The sequence below is a fragment of the Bufo bufo genome, chromosome 4 (assembly GCF_905171765.1).
Source record: "Bufo bufo chromosome 4, aBufBuf1.1, whole genome shotgun sequence".
Classification (NCBI taxonomy): domain Eukaryota; kingdom Metazoa; phylum Chordata; class Amphibia; order Anura; family Bufonidae; genus Bufo; species Bufo bufo.
In genome coordinates this window covers 358,686,218-358,706,187 of record NC_053392.1, presented here as the reverse complement: position 1 = coordinate 358,706,187, position 19,970 = coordinate 358,686,218, and the positions used below count along the sequence as shown (strand labels likewise).

The following is a 19,970-nucleotide window of genomic DNA, read 5'->3' as shown; positions in this document are numbered from 1 at the left end:
AATTACTACCCCCCCCCCCCCTTTATCCGCAGGTTTTATTATTATATCTGAATTTTCCTGTAACGTTTTTAGTGCATCTTTTTCTTTTTTGGTTAGATTGCCCCTTTTCTTTTTTGCATCTATTTTTTCCAATTCATTTAAGATGCTTCTCTTAAAGGCATCTATGCACTCATTATTTCTGTTTTTCGGATAAAATTTTGATTTATCTTTTAATTTCGTATGTATATATTCTTGTTTCTGTTCTACATCATTCTGGTTACTAGCTGACTCCTTTCCTGCAAAAAATTTGGCTATATTTAACTTCCTGATGTACTTGTGGACATCTACAAAGGCATCGAATTTATTTAAACTTTTCGATGGCGCGAATTTTAACCCTTTTCTAAGTACCGCTTTTTCGGGTTCTGACAAGGTGTGTCTGCTGAGATTAAATATCCCATCATTGACACCTTGCTTTTTTTGTTCGCGGATTTTGTGTTTTCCCCCCCCTCTTTTTCCTCTATGAACCTTCTTTTTTGCGGTGTATTGGTGTTCGGTATGATTGTGTTTATTTTTTCTTGCACTTTCTCGTGTTTTTCTTGTTCCTCCCTCTGTACACCCTTGATCGCTTGGTGTGGAAAATTCTGTTGATCTAACTTTTTCTCTTCTTGTACTTTAACTCTAGGCTCTTCCCCCCTCTCCATAGGTCTTGCCCTATTTCCCTGCCTATCCGTAAGGTCCTCTTTTACAAATTTATACGGATTACTATTATATCGCCCATATGGTTGGTATGGTTTCCTTACATTGGGCCGTTGATAATGGTTGGCATTCCTCCCATACCCATAGTGGTTTCCGTTATACTGCTGCATGTCCCATGTATCAATGGGTCGATCCCCATGATATTCCTTTCTTCTATTAGCATCCCATTCCCCCCACTGCTGTCCGGGATAACCATTAGTTCTCATATTGACACTATATTTCCTTTCCTCTGTTCCTCTCTGCTCACCCATTTCTAAATTGCTTATCTTCCCATTTGCTTCTGACCTGAATCTCCATTTATATATTTTTTTATTTTCATATTCTTCGCATGTTTTGCGATATTTTTTCTGTTTCTTTTCTTTTATTTCTTTATCTGCTACTGTAATATTAACTTGACATTTTTCACTTTGCTTGATATATTCTTTGTTTACTTTGAAGGGTTTTAATTTTTCTTGTAATTTTTCTATATTCTGTCCTATGTTTTTTAGTTTTTGTCTACGTATTTTTATAATGAATTCCATGGCTTTAAAGCCACAGAAATCCATTAGTTTTTCCCAATCATCCATGTCTTTAGGATCTTCTGTATTCAGGGGGAGCTGCCATCGTAGACCCTCTGGGATCTTACCCTCCGCAAGATATTTTTCTAAGGATAAGACTTCCCAGGTGGTTCTAATCTCTTTACACAAATCTTTTTCTAGCTCTGCGAACAACCCCCCCATCATTTTTTCTTCCTTCATTCCTTCATTTACAGTAAATATACTTTCAACATCGCATACCATATTTGCTCTGAAATCAAAAATATCCATAATTTCTGGACTCGGCGTATGTCCCACCAAGATACAATAAAAAATATAAATATATCACTAGTCCGCAAAAATTGCTATGCAGCAGGTCCGAAAAGTGATGTGGGTTCAATCACGTTATAAACAGGTACAATATATGGGGTTCGGACCGCGCTTCTAGTCCAGGTCAGTATGCAAGTTCTTAGTCCTTCTTACTTCTTCGTTCACAAAGAGAGCCTGAGGGCTGCAAATATCCCTTAAGTAGATATCCTGCAACCAATGGAATTATAATAGTGTGAGTCCGTATGTGACAGTAACCTGCATTGCACTGATTATACTCACAAGATGTGTGTCACACAAAGCGTAAATGTAATCCCTCCGTGGTAAGTTGCACTTGTTCTATCGGAACAGCCACCTTTCCATGCAATCTGGTTAGATCCCCACACGGACCCAGATGGTGTATACCTCAGACCAATCTATATTTCTTTTCTTCAGATTCCTGAAGGTTTTCTGTGGACAAGAATGGCTTCTGCAATAGTGAAGCTCCGTATTCCTTATTAAAAACTTTTTATTTGTCCATACTTACAAGACAACTTCTTAAAACAGCTTTTTAAAACACATAAAATTCCCAGCGTCTGCTGCTTCTGCCCGACCCGGGTTTCACTCCTAGAGCTTCGTCAGGGGCACACTTGTTCTCACCCTCCCCCTCCTTCTTATTCATCCATTGCAACTGATCAGGAGTCAGGTGTGTTCCTCCACAGTATTTTCCTATCCTGCTATTAACCCTATACTGGACTCTCCTCATCCCCAGGGGAAAGAAGGCAGATATTATTAAGTCCCTATTCACATGAGCATGCTTTTTTGTATATCATTTGTTCCCCTGGGGATGAGGAGAGTCCAGTATAGGGTTAATAGCAGGATAGGAAAATACTGTGGAGGAACACACCTGACTCCTGATCAGTTGCAATGGATGAATAAGAAGGAGGGGGAGGGTGAGAACAAGTGTGCCCCTGACGAAGCTCTAGGAGTGAAACCCGGGTCGGGCAGAAGCAGCAGACGCTGGGAATTTTATGTGTTTTAAAAAGCTGTTTTAAGAAGTTGTCTTGTAAGTATGGACAAATAAAAAGTTTTTAATAAGGAATACGGAGCTTCACTATTGCAGAAGCCATTCTTGTCCACAGAAAACCTTCAGGAATCTGAAGAAAAGAAATATAGATTGGTCTGAGGTATACACCATCTGGGTCCGTGTGGGGATCTAACCAGATTGCATGGAAAGGTGGCTGTTCCGATAGAACAAGTGCAACTTACCACGGAGGGATTACATTTACGCTTTGTGTGACACACATCTTGTGAGTATAATCAGTGCAATGCAGGTTACTGTCACATACGGACTCACACTATTATAATTCCATTGGTTGCAGGATATCTACTTAAGGGATATTTGCAGCCCTCAGGCTCTCTTTGTGAACGAAGAAGTAAGAAGGACTAAGAACTTGCATACTGACCTGGACTAGAAGCGCGGTCCGAACCCCATATATTGTACCTGTTTATAACGTGATTGAACCCACATCACTTTTCGGACCTGCTGCATAGCAATTTTTGCGGACTGGTGATATATTTATATTTTTTATAGCAGAAATTGTCTGCTGGGGAGTTTCTTATATAGTAAAGGGTAGGCGATTTTCCTATTGGTTGCTAGGGATGTTGCTAAGCTCAGACAAAGATATTGCAGCCTTCTCATTAACTCACAAGCAAGAAGCAGGAGGGTACTGATGAAAAAAAAATCTAGAATACTCGTGATTACAAAGATATAGCACTATATTCGAAATCTTCGGGAATTCTCGAAGTGCCGATATTCGCAATAAATATTTGCGATTAGAATATTCGCGATCAACACTACACATTAGAGTCTGTTTCATTTTTTTTCCCCAAAATATAATTGCACAGTCTAATTGTAGAGGACTGCATATGAAAATTAATGAGCAAAGGCAGCATTTAGAGGTGATTAAATAAAATAGCCAATTACTGCTCTAAAACTATGCTCAGAGAATTATCCAAAACTGAATTGCTCACTTTTCTCACCTGTCCTATTTTTTGTTTTAAATATTACCATTTAGCATATTTTTGGGTGATTCATATGAATATTTTTGTTTTAATATTAAACCTTTAAGGACTGTGCACTTTTTAATGTTTGCATTTTCGTTTTTTTTCTCCCCATATTACAAGATTCATAACCTTTAAAATTTTCTGTTCACATTGATACATAAAATCACATTGGCCATTGGTTGACTTCAGTTGCAATAAAAATTAAAATAACAAACAAAATTCTTCAAATTTTTTGAGGCATTTACTGCACACTAAAAATTACATTTTGCCCTTATTCTGTGGGTCAATACGATTATGGCATTATCAAATTTTTCTTTTTCTTTGACAAGGTGAACAAAAAATGGCAAATGGTGGATTTTTTTTCATTACAATGTTGAATTCACAGGAACAATATTTTTATATTTTGTGATATGGTGATGCCTGTTACTTTTTTATGATTTATTTTTATGTTTAAATTTGGGAAATGGGGTGATTCGTTTTTTTAATAGTTTTATTTTATAATTTAGTATAAATTTTATATATTTAATATAGTTTTTAATATATTTGTTCATTTTCCTCTCAATAGCTTTTAGTTTCCTTAGGGAACTGGGACCTAAAATCTTCTGATCGCTTGTCCCATACACCACAATTGAATACTATTGCAGTCTATGGGATTCTGAGACACTACCTGCTGAGCCATGCCTCATGCAGAGCTTTACAGAAAGCTCAAGGCTGTTATGGCCAGAGCCCCAAAATTTTACTGTAGGGGCTCCAATTGGAAGGCAGAGGGAGCCCCCTCCCTCTGCCTAATCCCATAGATTCCGTGATCACTAATTACCTCACCAACGAAAGGGTTAAATGACAAGATTAGGTAGTGTTCACTGCAGCCGGGTGCCTGCTGTATTGTACAGTCTGCAGCATCTGTGTTTGCACCCGGATCAGTTCAGCAGCCAACTCCATACAACCCTTTAAGCATAATGACATACATTTACTTGATTATTCATTAAGGTGTTAAGATAATATGATAATTACAAATAATAGCATTAAAGTATAGCTTGTCCTGTACGTAATGTTTAAGTGTAATTTAGTTGTCACCAAAAATAGTGGAATTTACATATTTGAATTATCTTTCTTAGAAACCCTGGAGACAACTGTTGAAAAAATATCAAAGGAAGGTAATTTTCTACTGTACCCTTTTTTATTGAAATAATTTATGCCAAAATCTGTATTAACTTTCTCCATTTCATAGGCATACTATACCAATTGCAGCATTTAACCTTTCAGTTATACTGGAAGCTGATAGAACTGCTCAGAAGTCAATCATCAGATTTCTCAGTTCATTTAATGTGGAAATTATGTCTTTGCATTCTCAATGTTATTGGGTAAAGTGAATAGAATTTCTCAATGTCTACTGTTATTTACTGTACTTTACTTGCTTATATGGCACCAACATATTCCACAGCGCTTTATAGACATTGTCATCACTATATGTTTTGAGTGTAGGACGAAACCCGTACAAACACAGGGAGAATATACATACTCCATCCAGATGTTGTCCTTGGTCAGATTTGAACAGCGCTACAAGACACCACTGCTAACCACTGAATCACCCTGTCTAGAAGTCCTAACAGTGACATATTTCATCATAGGATAAGGAAGACCAGTTTCAAAGAATTCTTTATATCACTATTAAATGAGCGAATCACTCAAAATTCAATTCAGGTTCGATTTAGGCTAATCAGTTGACTGATTCTATTCAAGACCCTTATCTACCCAAATTGAAAGTACTCCAATTGACCTGGAATTTTGAGTATGGCTTTTTTTTCCCTTCTCTTTAGTCTCTGATTTTTCTTTTAATCATTATTTTCTCTATCTCTGTCTCTTTCCCCCAAATTTGCCTGAATCAAATCACCCAAAATTCTGATTCAGATGCACCTCAAATTTTTACAATATTCTAGTCAAATCTGATTCTTTAGAGTTAATTCACAGATGTATAATCACTATATAAAGATATAATTCAAAATTTGACTAAGATTTTGTCACCAAGCTTATTATTATGATAAGATGCTCTAAAATATAGTAGGTGTAAACTGCAAGGCTAACATCAGCACCCAGCAAGGTGACTGTGTTTTGTGTCCTGTGCAATTTCTCCTACATTGGAAGAGCAAAAGTGACTTTAAATTGCTTTTATCAGCCAGGAAAGATGGTATACATCTTGTATTACTGATGTTTTTAAGCCCTTACCTGTATCTACACTTTTGGATGGTGCCATTATATAATTTATCATTTTCAGAACCTCTCTCATTAGGAGCTCAAACTAAGGACCCAGGAAGGTGGAAACACTACTGTTTAGTTAAAGATCAGTTATAAAGGTACCCGTATTTAAAGGAAAAGAGCATCTGTCAGATCTAATACAATTCAGTTGAGAGAAACATGTAAAATGAATTAGTTCAACCTGGCATCAGATGATAGTCTAAAATATTGTAAAACAAAATCACTTGAAATTTTACTGTAAGTTATTGAACTTTTTTTCCCTCTATATTTTCAGAATCTCCAGTGAAGCCACAGAAAACAACAGAGGAAACAAAAGGTAAATTAGCTACTGACATCTACCGTAGTAATTCTACTGATCCTACACTTTCTTCTTGTTTAAATAGTTTATCTATCTGTAATTCCTATTTTTGTAGGATATCATTGAGTCATATATAATATGTTTTCTCATAGTTATTACTTAGTATTATGAAAAACACTGACCTAACCAGAAGCTATAGATGAGTGTTTGCCAAATATTAATATACATTAATTAGTTCTTTCTTCAAAAGAAAGTAGAAAATGCCCAAAATACTGCATACAGTAACAGTTCTAGTGTAATGCTATACTGTAAGCCGAATGCAGTGCTTTATTAGACTATTTTAATTACCAACGTATACTATTAACCATCAACCATTTGGAAAAAAAAAAAACACTAAAAAAAGCCATGAGCCTTTATAAGAGTTAACAACTTACATTATACTATTTATATTGATTTAAAGTACTGTAAAGTGAATATTTTAAAATGTGATCATTATGAAATATACGGTGTCTGAACTTAGAAATAATATTGATGAATCTGCAGCTAAATTACACATATAAATCTATGCAATCCACTGTAACACTCAGACAGGTGTATAATGGCATTTTTAGAGAAAGCTGCATTAAAATGCAAAAAAACAAGTTTAATATAAAAAGAATTTTCATATTTATACAAAATGGAAAATATATCAATTAGATAGATCTACTGTAATTGTTGTGTTAAAAAAGAAATCAATTGAGGTGTCATGATTTTGACTTTTGAATTTAAACATAAAATGTGGACATATGACATGAGAAGTTATTAAAACTCATAAAATATGTCAGATAAGCACTAAATTAACGTAAAATAAACATTAGAAGCAATTTATTATTTGCCGAGGTTGTTTGTGTCAGTTTTAGGTCTGTCTTTGGTTTATACTGGTGCACTTAATTTATGAAATGGCACACATTAATAATGAATTTGGTGCAAGTGCCATGTGGTTTATGTCCAGTAGGGGGCTTGCAACATTTTTGAAACTCTTACGAATTCCACAGAAGGTAAAATGAGACTTAAAGGGTTTCTGTCACCCTGCTAAACTCATTTTTTTTTTTTGGGCTAGTTAGATTGCTCATAGTGAGATATAGCAGAATATAATGGTATTACTTACTTTCATGCGGCCGATTCTTTATAGAACGAACTTTTATGGTATGTTAATGAGGGCTCTACCAGCAAGTAGGGCGTCTACTTGCTGGTAGCTGCTGCTGAAATCCGCCCCCTCACCGTGTTGATTGACAGGGCCAGCCGTGATCTCCTCCTCCGGCCAGCCCTGTCAGTAATTCAAAAATCGCGCGCCTCGCGTCATTCGTCGCAGGCGCTTTGAGATGAGGAGGCTCGTCTCCTCAGCACTCCCTCAGTGCGCCTGCGCCGATGACATCACCGAAAGAGAAGACGTCATCGGCGCAGGCGCACTGAGGGAGTGCTGAGGATACGAGCCTCCTCATCTCAGAGCGCCTGCGCCGAATGACGCGAGGCGCGCGATTTTTGAATTACTGACAGGGCCGGCCGGAGGAGGAGATCACGGCTGGCCCTGTCAATCAACACGGCGAGGGGGCGGATTTCAGCAGCAGCTACCAGCAAGTAGACGCCCTACTTGCTGGTAGAGCCCTCATTAACATATCATAAAAGTTCGTTTTATAAAGAATCGGCCGCATGAAAGTAAGTAATACCATTATATTCTGCTATATCTCACTATGAGCAATCTAACTAGCCCAAAAAAAAAAAGAAGAGTTTAGCAGGGTGACAGAAACCCTTTAAAGGGGTTCTCCAAGGCTAAAAAACAGTATCACACCTGTCCAGTGGTTGGGTGTGGTATTACAATTCAGCCTCATTCACTTCAATGGAGCTGAGCTGCAATAACAGACAGGTCTGACACTGTTTCTGGATTAAAGCAGCCATGTTTTTCTATTCCTAGACAACCCCTTTAAAACAGATATAATCTGCAAACTGGGCCCTACTCTCAGCTCACTTTTAAAGTGGCATGGGGTGGTGCAGAACAAGAGTCGCAAATTTGTGCAAAAAGTCATGTGCACCAGCATTTTAGCACCAGAAAACTAAACTGTTGTACCAGAATTCATAAATGGTCCCATAGTATTTAAAATGGTTAACTGAGATTTCTGAGATTTTAATATTAATGACCTATCTTCAGGATAGGTCCTCAATATCAGATCAGCGGGGATCCGACAACCTTGACGATCAGCTTGTTGAAGGGATGGCCGCGCTCCCTTCATTGTTTATTCGCTTGCTGTTAACGTTGCAGTGGCGAGCAGATAGAGATAGGCTTGTGGTTCGCTCAGCTGTCGTTTCGCTGCGAACTTTGCTCGTTCGCGATTCGCTGAACATGCAAACATATGGCGATGTTCGCATGCTCCATATTCTTTTGCATTGCGCCGAACTTTGACCCATGACACATCTATCAGTTGGACAGGACAGCCAATTGAGACGTTTCAGCACATGGAAATTCCCCCACCCTATAACAGAATCTGATCTGGCAGTGATTTTACATTCTGTGTTTTGCCAGTGTAGGGAGAGGTTGTTTTGTGGAGCAGGGACAGACTGTTAGGGACACCAAACACTAACTAATAGGGCCACAAAAGTCCTTTTAAGGACTGGTATAGGTGTGCTATCGATAGGTGTGATATACTGAGGGGTGTGATATACTTATAATATACTTTCTAACATAAAAAGTATATTATAGTGCATTTGTATTGTGCAGCAGTTGTGTGTGGTTCTGATGCGATACCGCAGCTATATAGAGGGACAAACACTATTGGAATAACTAATTGCAACTGGTGTGATATACCTGTTGCCCCCCAAAAAACTGATTGAGGGGTGTGATATATCTATAATATACTTTCTAACATAGAAAGTATATTATAGCGCATTTGTATTGTGCAGCAGTTCAGTGTGGTTCTGCTGCGATACCACAGGTATATAGAGGGACAAGCGTTATTGGAACAACTATTTGCAACGGGTGTGATATAACTGTTGCCCCTAAAAATACTGATTAAAGGGGTGCAATATACCTGCTTCCACCAAATACAGATTGAGGGGTGCGAGATACCTGCTTCCACAAAATACTGATTAAGGGGTCTCATATGCCTGCTTTCACAAAATACAGATTGAGGGTTGTGATATACCTGCTTCCACCAAATATTGATTCAGGTGTTCTATATAACTGTTCCCACAAAATACTGATTGAGGGGTCGGCTATACCCGCTTCTACAAAATGCTGATTAAGGGGTTCTATATACCTAATTCTACAAAATACTGATTTAGGGGTGTGATATACCTGCTTCCACCAAATATTGATTGAGGCCTGCATTACACTGGCTTCCACAAAATACTGATTGCAGGGTGCGATATACCTGCTTCTACAAAATACTGATTAAGGGGTTCTATATACTGTACCTGCTTCCACAAAATACTAATTGAGGGGTGCAATATACCTGCTTCCACAAAATACTGATTAAGGTGTTTGATATACCTGCTTCCACTAAATACAGATTGAGGGGTGCGATATACCTGCTTCCACAAAATACTGATTAAGGTGTTTGATATACCTGCTTCCACTAAATACAGATTGAGGGGTGCGATATAACTGCTTCCACTAAATATTGATTCAGGTGTTCTATATGCCTGTTTTCACAAACTACTTATTGAGGGGTGCAATATACCTGTTTCCACAAAATACTAATTTAGGGGTTTATTATACCTGCTTCCACAAAATACTTATTGAGAGATGCAATATACCTGCTTTTACAGAATACTGATTAAGGGGTTCTATATACCTGCTTCCACAAAATACTTATTGAGAGATGCAATATACCTGCTTTTACAGAATACTGATTAAGGGGTTCTATATACCTGCTTCCACAAAATACTGATTGAGGCCTGCGATATACCTGCTTCTACAAATACTGCTCTTCTCTAGGGACTTTGGCACAGGGTCATTTTGAAAATGACAGGCAGAGGAAGAGGCAGGCCATTCCGCTGGAGTGGTAGGGGTCGGGCAGGTGCACCAGGCTGGAGCCTAAGTGGGAAGTTGGAAAAGGTGCTTGCGATTACGTCAAAGGACGCACCAGAGTTGGATGAGTGGCTCACTCAGCCTTCCGCCTCTGCACCCTCCTCATCATCTGTATCTGCAACCTCCTCACTCTCTGCTGTGTGCACCCCCAAAGACACCACCACCACTATAGCCCCTCCACTTGAGTCAGAGGAATTAATTTCCCATCCATTGCCAGACTTTACTGATGCGCAGCCATTCTTGGCATCGGATCAGGAATAGGAGGTAGAAACGACCGCCACTCAGCGGTCTGACGACAGTACCCAGATTAGACCAAGGAAGGGTGGTCCGCGCTGTTGCTGCCTACTCCGAGATCTCTAATTTTCAGTGGTGGTAAAGGTGTCGATGATGATGTGTCGATGGACGTCACGTGGGTGCCCACAAGAGAGGGAGAGGAGGGGAGTTCAGAGGAAAAGACGGAGCAGCAGATAGGGAGTAGAAGGAGGAGAAGCAGGAAGAACTCGCAGTGACAGGAGGCAAAAAGCAGACTACAAATGTATCTGGAGCGAGCCATCCACCATGCACAGTCACATCTGGTGCTTCCAGTCCGCCGACACATGGCTCCGCAGTGTGGGATTTTTTAAACGTTTTCGCTTCTGAAAATAGTGTTGCCATCTGAAGCCTGTGCTGTCAACGCATAAGTCGCTGTAAGCCCAACACGCACCTAGGGATGACCGCCTTAAGAAGGCACCTGGCCTCCCATCACTGAGCCCAACGGGAGCAACACCGTCAGAACTCACAAAGCCACACTCTCAGCGCTCCACGTCTTGCCTCTTCTTCTCCTCTCTCCTCCCATTTGTCCACCACTCCACCTTCCACCATGTCGTCGTCGCGTTCATCTGGCACAAGGCAGGCTTCCGTGGCCCAAATGTTTGAATGTAAAAAGTTTATGACACCGGATAACCCTCTTGCCTAACGGCTGACCGCCGGCTTGTCGGCACTGCTAGCCCACCAACTACTGCCATATAAACTGTTGTACTCGTAGGACTTTAGAAAATTTGTGGCCATTGGCACACCACAGAAGGTCCCCGGAATGAAATATTTCTCCCAGAAGGGCATCCCAGAGCTATATGGCCATGTTCAGTGAAGCCTGATAAGGACTACTGGAAGCAGAACTGCCAGCAAGGTGACTTGTGTTATATGAACATTCGATTGTGTGTGAATTAACACTTTCTCCATTTATAGACAATTTTTCTTACCGTGGACTGATGAACAGCGAGGCTTTTGGAGATACTTTTATAACCCTTTCCAGCTTTATGCAAGTCAACAATTCTTAATCGTATGTCTTCTGAGAGCTCTTTTGTGCAAGGCATCATTCACATCAGGCAATGCTTCTTGTGAAAAGCAAACCCAGAACTGGTGTGTGTTTTTTATAAGGCAGGGCAGCTGTAACCAACACCTCCAATCTCATCTCATTGATTGGACTCCAGTTGGCTGACACCTCACTCCAATTAGCTCTTGGAGATGTCGTTAGTCTAGGGGTTCACATACTTTTTCCACCTTCACTGTGAATGTTGACATGGTGTGTTCAATAAAAACATGGTAACATTCAATTCTTTGTGTGTTATTAGTTTAAGCAGACTGTGATTGTCTATTGTTGTGACTTAGATGAAGATCAGATCACATTTTATGACCAATTTGTGCAGAAATCCATATCATTCCAAAGGGTTCACATACTTTTTATTGCAACTGTATATGTATATGTGTGTGTGTATTTATATATGTGTATGTATATATATATATATATTTATATATATGTGTGTGTGTATTTATATATATGTGTGTGTGTGTGTGTATTTATATATATATATATATATATATATATATATACAGTCCTGATCAAAAGTTTAAGATCACTTGAAAAATGGCAAAAAATCATATTTTACATTGTTGGTTCTTAACAAGGTTCCAAGTAAAGCTTCAACATGCAAGAAGAAGAAATGAGAGTGAGACAAAACATTTTTTGAGCATTCAATTATTGAAAATAACGATTAAACTGAAACAGGCTGTTTTTCAGCTGATCCAAATTTTAGGACCACATGCCTTTAAAAGGCCAAATCTGTGCAAAGATGTGGATTCACTGAAAAAAAACTCTCCCTTTTTGAACGTGGAGGGGTTGTTGAACTGCATAAGCAGGGTCTCTCACAGCGCACCATCGCTGTTGAGGTGGGATACAGTTGTCACGAGTTGGAGGTCCCAGGAGAGACCACCGCGTCGTCATGCAATAAACAAACGGAAATCAGGTACAGACACATAAGAGTTTATTGCACAAACAAAACAGGGAAGGCAGCACAGACAAAACTTGAGCTCTATGTACCGTCAGCACAGTGGGAGAAAACCCCCACTGCGCCACTGTCTAGTAATACTCCAGAGGGGCGTAACTAAGCAACTCCTGGTTTTCACTAGAGCCCTAGATGGTAGGGTTAGACTTAGCCGCAGAAAGTTGCCAGGGTCCACTCTGGAGCGTGACCTAGACAGTGACAGCAGGAGCGAATGGACAACAGGTACCAGAAGGTACCGATGGCACATAGGCAAACATAACAGACAGGTAAATACAAAACAGGGCAAATAATAACACAAGCAGGAGTTCATGCAAGGGAGCAGGAGTGGCAATGAGCAGAGAAGGACTTGCTCCACCAGTAGTAAACTGCATGGCCTTGTCATGCCACTCTGCTGCAAAGGCTTGCTGAACACAGACATATGAATCCTAAACAGGGCAACTAATAATACAAACAGGAGTTCACGCAAGGGAGCAGGAGTGGCAATGAGCAGAGAAGGACTTGCTCCACCAGTAGTAATCTGCATGGCCTTGTCATGCCACTCTGCTGCAAAGGCTTGCTGAACACAGACATCAGAATAAACACAAAGTAACTAAACATAACTGGCAGAACAGAAAGACAGGAAAAAGGACGCAAAAGAACAAGTAGGGAAACTCACAGAGCACAGACAGACAGACACGGATCCCATGGGTCAGAAGCATGGGAGAGAGAGTACAAACCATTAGCAGGACAGGACAAGACAACACACACCAGGAGAGCTGACACAGAACTGAGGAAACCTCAGCCTTATATACAGGTTCCATGGGTGCAGCAGAGAGACCACACCCATGGAGCAGACAGAGAATTAACTCCTAATAGGAATACAGGGGAGTTAACCCATACAGAACCACAAATAACACACAGGAACAGAACTTCAGCGAGGAGCGCCGAATGAGCAAGAACGGAAGGTCACAGTCAAAGGTAACGACTGTGACAACAGTAAGACAGTCATTTGGAATTTATTAAATGATCCTGAGGGTTATGGATCAAAAAAGTCAAGTGGAAGACCCAAAAAAATTTCATCAGCACTGAGCCGAAGGGTCCAATTGGCTGTCTGTCAAGACACTGGATGATCCTCGACCCAAATTAAGGCCCTTACTGGTGCTGACTGCAGCCCCATAACCATCAGACGGCATCTGAGACTGAAGGGCTTCAAAAACAAAAAACGTCTTCAAAGACCTCGTCTCCTTAAACGCCACAGAACTGCTCGTTTGGACTTTGCAAGAGAGCACCAAACATGGGACATTCAAAGGTGGAAGAAAGTTTTATTCTGTGATGAGAAAAAATGTAACCTTGATGGTCCTGATGGCTTCCAATGTTACTGGCATGACAAGCAGATCCCACCTGATGTTTTCTACATGCCACAGTGGAGGGGGCGCCATAATGGTCTGGGGTGCTTTTTCCTTCAGTAGAACAATGGAGCTTCAGGAAGTGCAGGGGTGTCAAACGGCCGCTGGCTATGTCCAGATGTTGCAGAGAGCATTCCTCATGACTGAGGGCCCTCGTCTGTGTGGTAACAACTGGGTTTTTTAACAGGACAACGCTACAACTACACAATGCCCGCAGGACAAAGGACTTCTTCCAGGAGAATAACATCACTCTTTTGGCCCATCCTGCGTGTTCCCTTGATCTAAATCCAATTGAGAACCTTTGGGGATGGAAGTTTACAAAAATGGACAACAGTTCCCGACAGTAGATGACCTTCGTTCGGCCTTCTTCACCACTTGGAGAAATGTTCCACTCACCTCATGGAAACGCTTGCATCAAGCATGCCAAAACGAATTTTGGAAGTGATAAACAATAACGGCGGAGCTACTCATTACTGAGTTCATGTTTGGAAGTTGGATTTCTGTTTTGGGGGGTTTCATTTTTTTGGGAGGTGTGGTCCTAAACTTTTGATCAGCTGAAAAACAGCTGATCAATTCTTTGTTGTTTTCATTAAATTGAATGCACAAAAAATGTTTTGTCTCACTCCCATTTCTTCTTGTTGCATATTGAAGCTCTACTTGGAACCTTGTTAAGATCCAGCCATGCAAAATATTTTTTTTTGCCATTTTTCAAGTGGTCTTAAACTTTTGATCAGGACTGTATATATATATATATATATATATATATATATATATATAGTACAGCCCAAAGGTTTGGACACACCTTCTCATTCAAAGAGTTTTCTTTATTTTCATGACTATGAAAATTGTAGATTCACACTGAAGGCATCAAAACTATGAATTAACACATGTGGAATTATATACATAACAAACAAGTGTGAAACAACTGAAAATATGTCATATTCTAGGTTCTTCAAAGTAGCCACCTTTTGCTTTCATTACTGCTTTGCACACTCTTAGCATTCTCTTGATGAGCTTCAAGAGGTAGTCCCCTGAAATGGTTTTCACTTCACAGTGCTAAGCATCTCTGGGAACTCCTTCAAGACTGTTGGAAGATCATTTCAGGGGACTACCTCTTGAAGCTCATCAAGAGAATGCCAAGAGTGTGCAAAGCAGTAATCAAAGCAAAAGGTGGCTACTTTGAAGAACCTAGAATTTGACATATTTTCAGTTGTTTCACACTTGTTTGTTATGTATATAATTCCACATGTGTTAATTCATAGTTTTGATGCCTTCATAGTCATGAAAATAAAGAAAGCTCGTTGAATGAGAAGGTGTGTCCAAACTTTTGGTCTGTACTGTATATATATATATATATATATATATATAAAAATGTATATTAGCTGAAGGACGTGGCTTCGCTCGGGTATATTTAATCTATTTCATTTAATGTTTGTGTGTGTCGTTAAAAGATATCAACACTATCCACTATAACAGTGACATGTACAGCACCCTACCCCTTAACACTGACCCCCCACAGTGCCCCGTCCCTTAAAATTGGACCTCCACAGCAGCCTACCTCCTTAACTTTGACCTTTATAGCAGCCTTAAGCCTTTAACAGTGACTTTCAGAGCATACCACCCCCTTGAGAGTGACCTCCACAGGGGCCCACCCCTTAACGGTGCCATTTATTGGATTGGGGGCGTGTCCTTTTGAACAGCTCACTCTAAGACAGCAGCACTGTGCTGTCTGAGTGTGAGCTGCAGGGAGAAATTCCCCCTCCCACCTCTGCAGCTGAGAGAAGTTGATTTTTACCTTAATTTTTTAAAGCCCTGTCGGTTAAGGAGTGGAGGGGGCGTGATCTAACCAGATATGGGCGTGACTTAGCAGGACCTAGTAGTTGATTTTTAACTTCATTTTTCCAATCTCAGTCAGCTGAGGAGTGGGCGGGGGCGTGGTCCATTCACACGTCCGTAGAATGGGTCCGCATCCGTTCCGCAATTATGCGGAACAGGTGTGGACCCATTCATTCTCTATGGGGCCGGAAGAGATGTCTGCATCCACATTTCCGGAGCGCGGCCCCGATATTCCAGTCTGCAGCTCCGGAAAAAAATAGAGCATGTCCTATTCTTATTCGCAATTGCGGACAAGAATAGGCATTTCTATGGGGGTGCCGGCTGGGTCTATTGCGGATCCGCAATTTGCGGATCCACAATGCACTACGGACGTCTGAATGGAGCCTAAGTGTAGTGGAGCCTAAGTGAGTGTAAGCTGCAGGTTGAAAGTCACCCTCCCTTTAACCCCTGCAGCTGACAGAAGTAGATTTTTACCTTCTTTTTTTTAATTGGCGTTGGCTCAGGAGTGGGAGGGGGCGTGGCCTAACCAGATCTAGGCGTGACTTAGCGGGACCTAAATGTTGATTTTTAACTTCATTTTTTCAATCTGTCGGCTGAGGATTGGGAGGGGGGCATGGCCTTTTGAACAGCTCACTCTTAGACAGTAGCAGTGTACTGTCTGAGTGTGAGCTACAGGGAGAAAGTCACCATCCCTCCCACCCCTGCAGCTGACAGAAGTAAATTTTTACCTTCATTTTTTCAACCCCTGTCGGCTCAGGTGTGGGAGGGGCATGGCCTAATCGGATCTGGGGAGTGGCCTAACCGGATCAGGGCCGTGGCTTAGCTGGGCCTGGGGGCAAGGTTTTAAGTCTTTTGAGGGTGAACACATTGTGACAGGGGGCGTGTCTGGGCTCTATCCTGCAAGAATGACGCCCCTCTGGGCACCTTACTGGCTCATTTGCATTTCAAGTAAACTGGATTTTCAGAGGATAAAAACATCTACTGCTGGAACAAAGGCACATCTAGATAAGGGACTAAGTGCTATTAGGCCATGACTTTACTTCAATAGCGATTATCCTGGTGACAGATTGCCTTTAACCCCCTAGGGATGCATGACGTACCAGTACGGCATGTTTCCCGAGTCCTTAAGGACCCATGACGTACCGATATGTCATGGGTTTAAACTGCGATTGCGGCGCGGCGGGGGTTAATTGTGACAGGATGCCCGCTGAAATTATTCAGCGGGCATACTGTCACAACGCCGGGGAGGCTCCCCCCCGTATCGTCAATTCAGACCTGGGGTTTGCGGCTTTTACCTGCGGTTGCGGCGGTGGTCGGTGGTGTCATCGGGTCCCCATGCGGCTGTGGGGGGGGGAAGGCGGCTGTGTCTAAGGAAGGCATTGCGCTGCCTTCCGGTGAAGAGCCTGTGAAATCCAGCCCCCTGGATCTCACAGGCCTCGGAAGCTGTACTCGGAAGCTGTATGAGTAATACACACATTATTACTCATACAGTCAATGCATTCCAATACAGAAGTATTGGAATGCATTGTAAAGGAATATATTCCCCAAAGTTCAAGTCCCAAAGTGGGACAAAAAGTAAAGTGAAAAAAAAAAAGTTGAAAAAATAAAGTTTCCCCCCCCAAAAAAATTAAAGTTTCAAGTAAAAATAAACAAAAATGTCATTTTCCCCAAATAAAATTAAAAAAAATTGGTAAAAAATAGGGGGAAAAAATTAAGTATACATATTAGGTATTGCCGCGTCCGTATCGACCGGCTCTATAAACATATCACATGACCTAACCCCTCAGATGAACACCGTAAAAAAAAAAAAAAAACTGTGCTAAATGAGCCATTTTTTTGTCACCTTACATCACAAAAAGTACAATAGAAAGCGATAAAAAAGGCGTTTGCACACCAAAATAGTACTAATCTAACCGTCACCTCATCCTGCAAAAATTGAGCCCCTACCTGAGACAATCGCCCCAAAAATTTAAAAACTATGGCTCAGAACATGGAGACACTAAAACATTTTTTTTTGTTTGAAAAAAGCTGTTATAGTGTAAAACTTAGATAAATAAAAAAAAGTATACATATAAAGTATTGCCGCGTCCGTATCGACCGGCTCTATAAAAATATCACATGACCTAACCCCTCAGATGAACACCTTAAAAAAATTTAAATAAAAACTGTGCTAAATAAACCATTTTTTGTCACCTTACATCTCATAAAGTGTAATAGCAAGCGATCAAAAAGTCACACGCACCCCAAAATAGTGCCAATAAAACCGTCATCTCATCCCGCAAAAATCATACCCTACCCAAGGTAATCGCCCAAAAACTGAAAAAATTATGGCTCTCAGACTATGGAAACACTAAAACATGATTTTTTTTTCTTCAAAAATGAAATCATTATGTAAAACTTACATAAATAAATAAAAAGTATACATATTATGTATCGCCGCATCCGTGACAACCTGGTCTATAAAAATATCACATGATCTAACCTGTCAGATGAATGTTGTAAATAACAAAAAATAAAAACGGTGCCAAAACAGCTATTTCTTGATATCTTGCCTTATATTGTGTAATATAAAGCAACCAAAAATCATACGTACCCTAAACTAGTACCAACAATACTGCCACCCTATACCATAGTTTCTAAAATGGAGTCACCTAAAGGGTTAACGACATTTGTAAAATCAGTTTTGAATACCTTGAGGGGTGTAGTTTCTTAGATGGGGTCACTTTTATGGAGTTTCTACTCTAGGGGTGCATCAGGGGGCTTCAAATGGGACATGGGTGTAAAAAAAAACAGTCCAGCAAAACCTGCTTTACAAAAACAGTATGGCATTACTTACCTTCTGCGCCCTGCCGTGTGCCCGTACAGCGGTTTACGACCACATATGGGGTGTTTCTGTAAACTACAGAATCAGGGCCATAAATATTGAGTTTGGTTTGGCTGTTAACCCTTGCTTTGTAACCGTAAAAAAAATATTAAAATGGAAAATCTGCCAAAAAAGTGAAATTTGGAAATTGTATCTCTATTTTCCATAAATTCTTGTGGAACACCTAAAGGGTTAACGACATTTGTAAAATCAGTTTTGGATACCTTGAGGGGTGTAGTTTCTTAGATGGGGTCACTTTTATGGAGTTTCTACTCTAGGGGTGCATCAGGGGGCTTCAAATGGGACATGGTGTCAAAAAAATCAGTCCAGCAAAACCTGCCTTCCAAAAACCGAATGGCATTCCTTTTCTTCTGCGCCCTGCCGTGTGCCCGTACGGCGGTTTACGACCACATATGGGGTGTTTCTGTAAGCTACAGAATCAGGGCCATAAATATTGAGTTTGGTTTGGCTGTTAACCCTTGCTTTGTAACTGGAAAAAAATATTAAAATGGAAAATCTGCCAAAAAAGTGAAATTTTTAAATTGTACCTCTATTTCCCATTAATTCTTGTGGAACACTTAAAGGGTTAACAAAGTTTGCAAAATCAGTTTTGAATACCTTGAGGGGTGTAGTTTATAGAATGGGGTCATTTTTGGTTGGTTTCTATTATCGCAAAGTGACTTCAGACCTGAACTGGTCTCTAAAAATTGGGTTTTTGAAAAATTTCAAGATTTGCTTCTAAACTTCTAAGTCTTGTAACATCCCCCAAAAATTTAATATAATTCCCAAAATGATCCAAACATGAAGTAGACATATGGGGAATGTAAACTAATAACTATTTTTGGAGGTATTACTATGTATTATAGAAGTAGAGAAATTGAAACTTGTAAATTTGCAATTTTTTACAAATTTTTGGTAAATTTGGTATTTTTTTATAAATAAAAATGTTTTTTTTTTACTTCATTTTACAAGTGTCATGAAGTACAATATGTGACGAAAAAACTATCTCAGAATGGCCTGGATAAGTCAAAGCGTTTTAAAGTTATCAGCACTTAAAGTGACACTGGTCAGATTTGCAAAAGAGTCCTTAAGGGGTTAAAGCTCATCTGCAGCAGTGAAAATAAATGACTGTGTTGCTATGGAAACCTGAAGTAAAACTGTATGTGGAGGCTGAAGGACCTGAGAGCGTCTATTGGCTGATAAGGGCCGTGTGACCAAGCTTCTATTGGCTAATGCATTTTTTGGGAATATCTCAGGAATGTTACGTCCTAGAGAGCTGAGACCTGTTCTAAAACCTTTCCGAACACCTGATGTACCTATGTGCCAAA

The 19,970-nt window shown here is 40.2% G+C and overlaps 1 protein-coding gene across 1 annotated transcript in view; it reads left to right on the top strand.

The window, feature by feature from the left end:
- The window catches only part of LOC120999212 (titin homolog), a 946,165-nt gene that overhangs the window by 676,362 nt on the left and 249,833 nt on the right, over nt 1–19,970 (top strand). The window contains exons 67-68 of the mRNA XM_040430085.1: nt 4,739–4,777; nt 6,151–6,192. Of these exons, the coding sequence (XP_040286019.1) occupies nt 4,739–4,777; nt 6,151–6,192 (81 nt within the window). The remainder of the gene's footprint in view (nt 1–4,738; nt 4,778–6,150; nt 6,193–19,970) is intronic.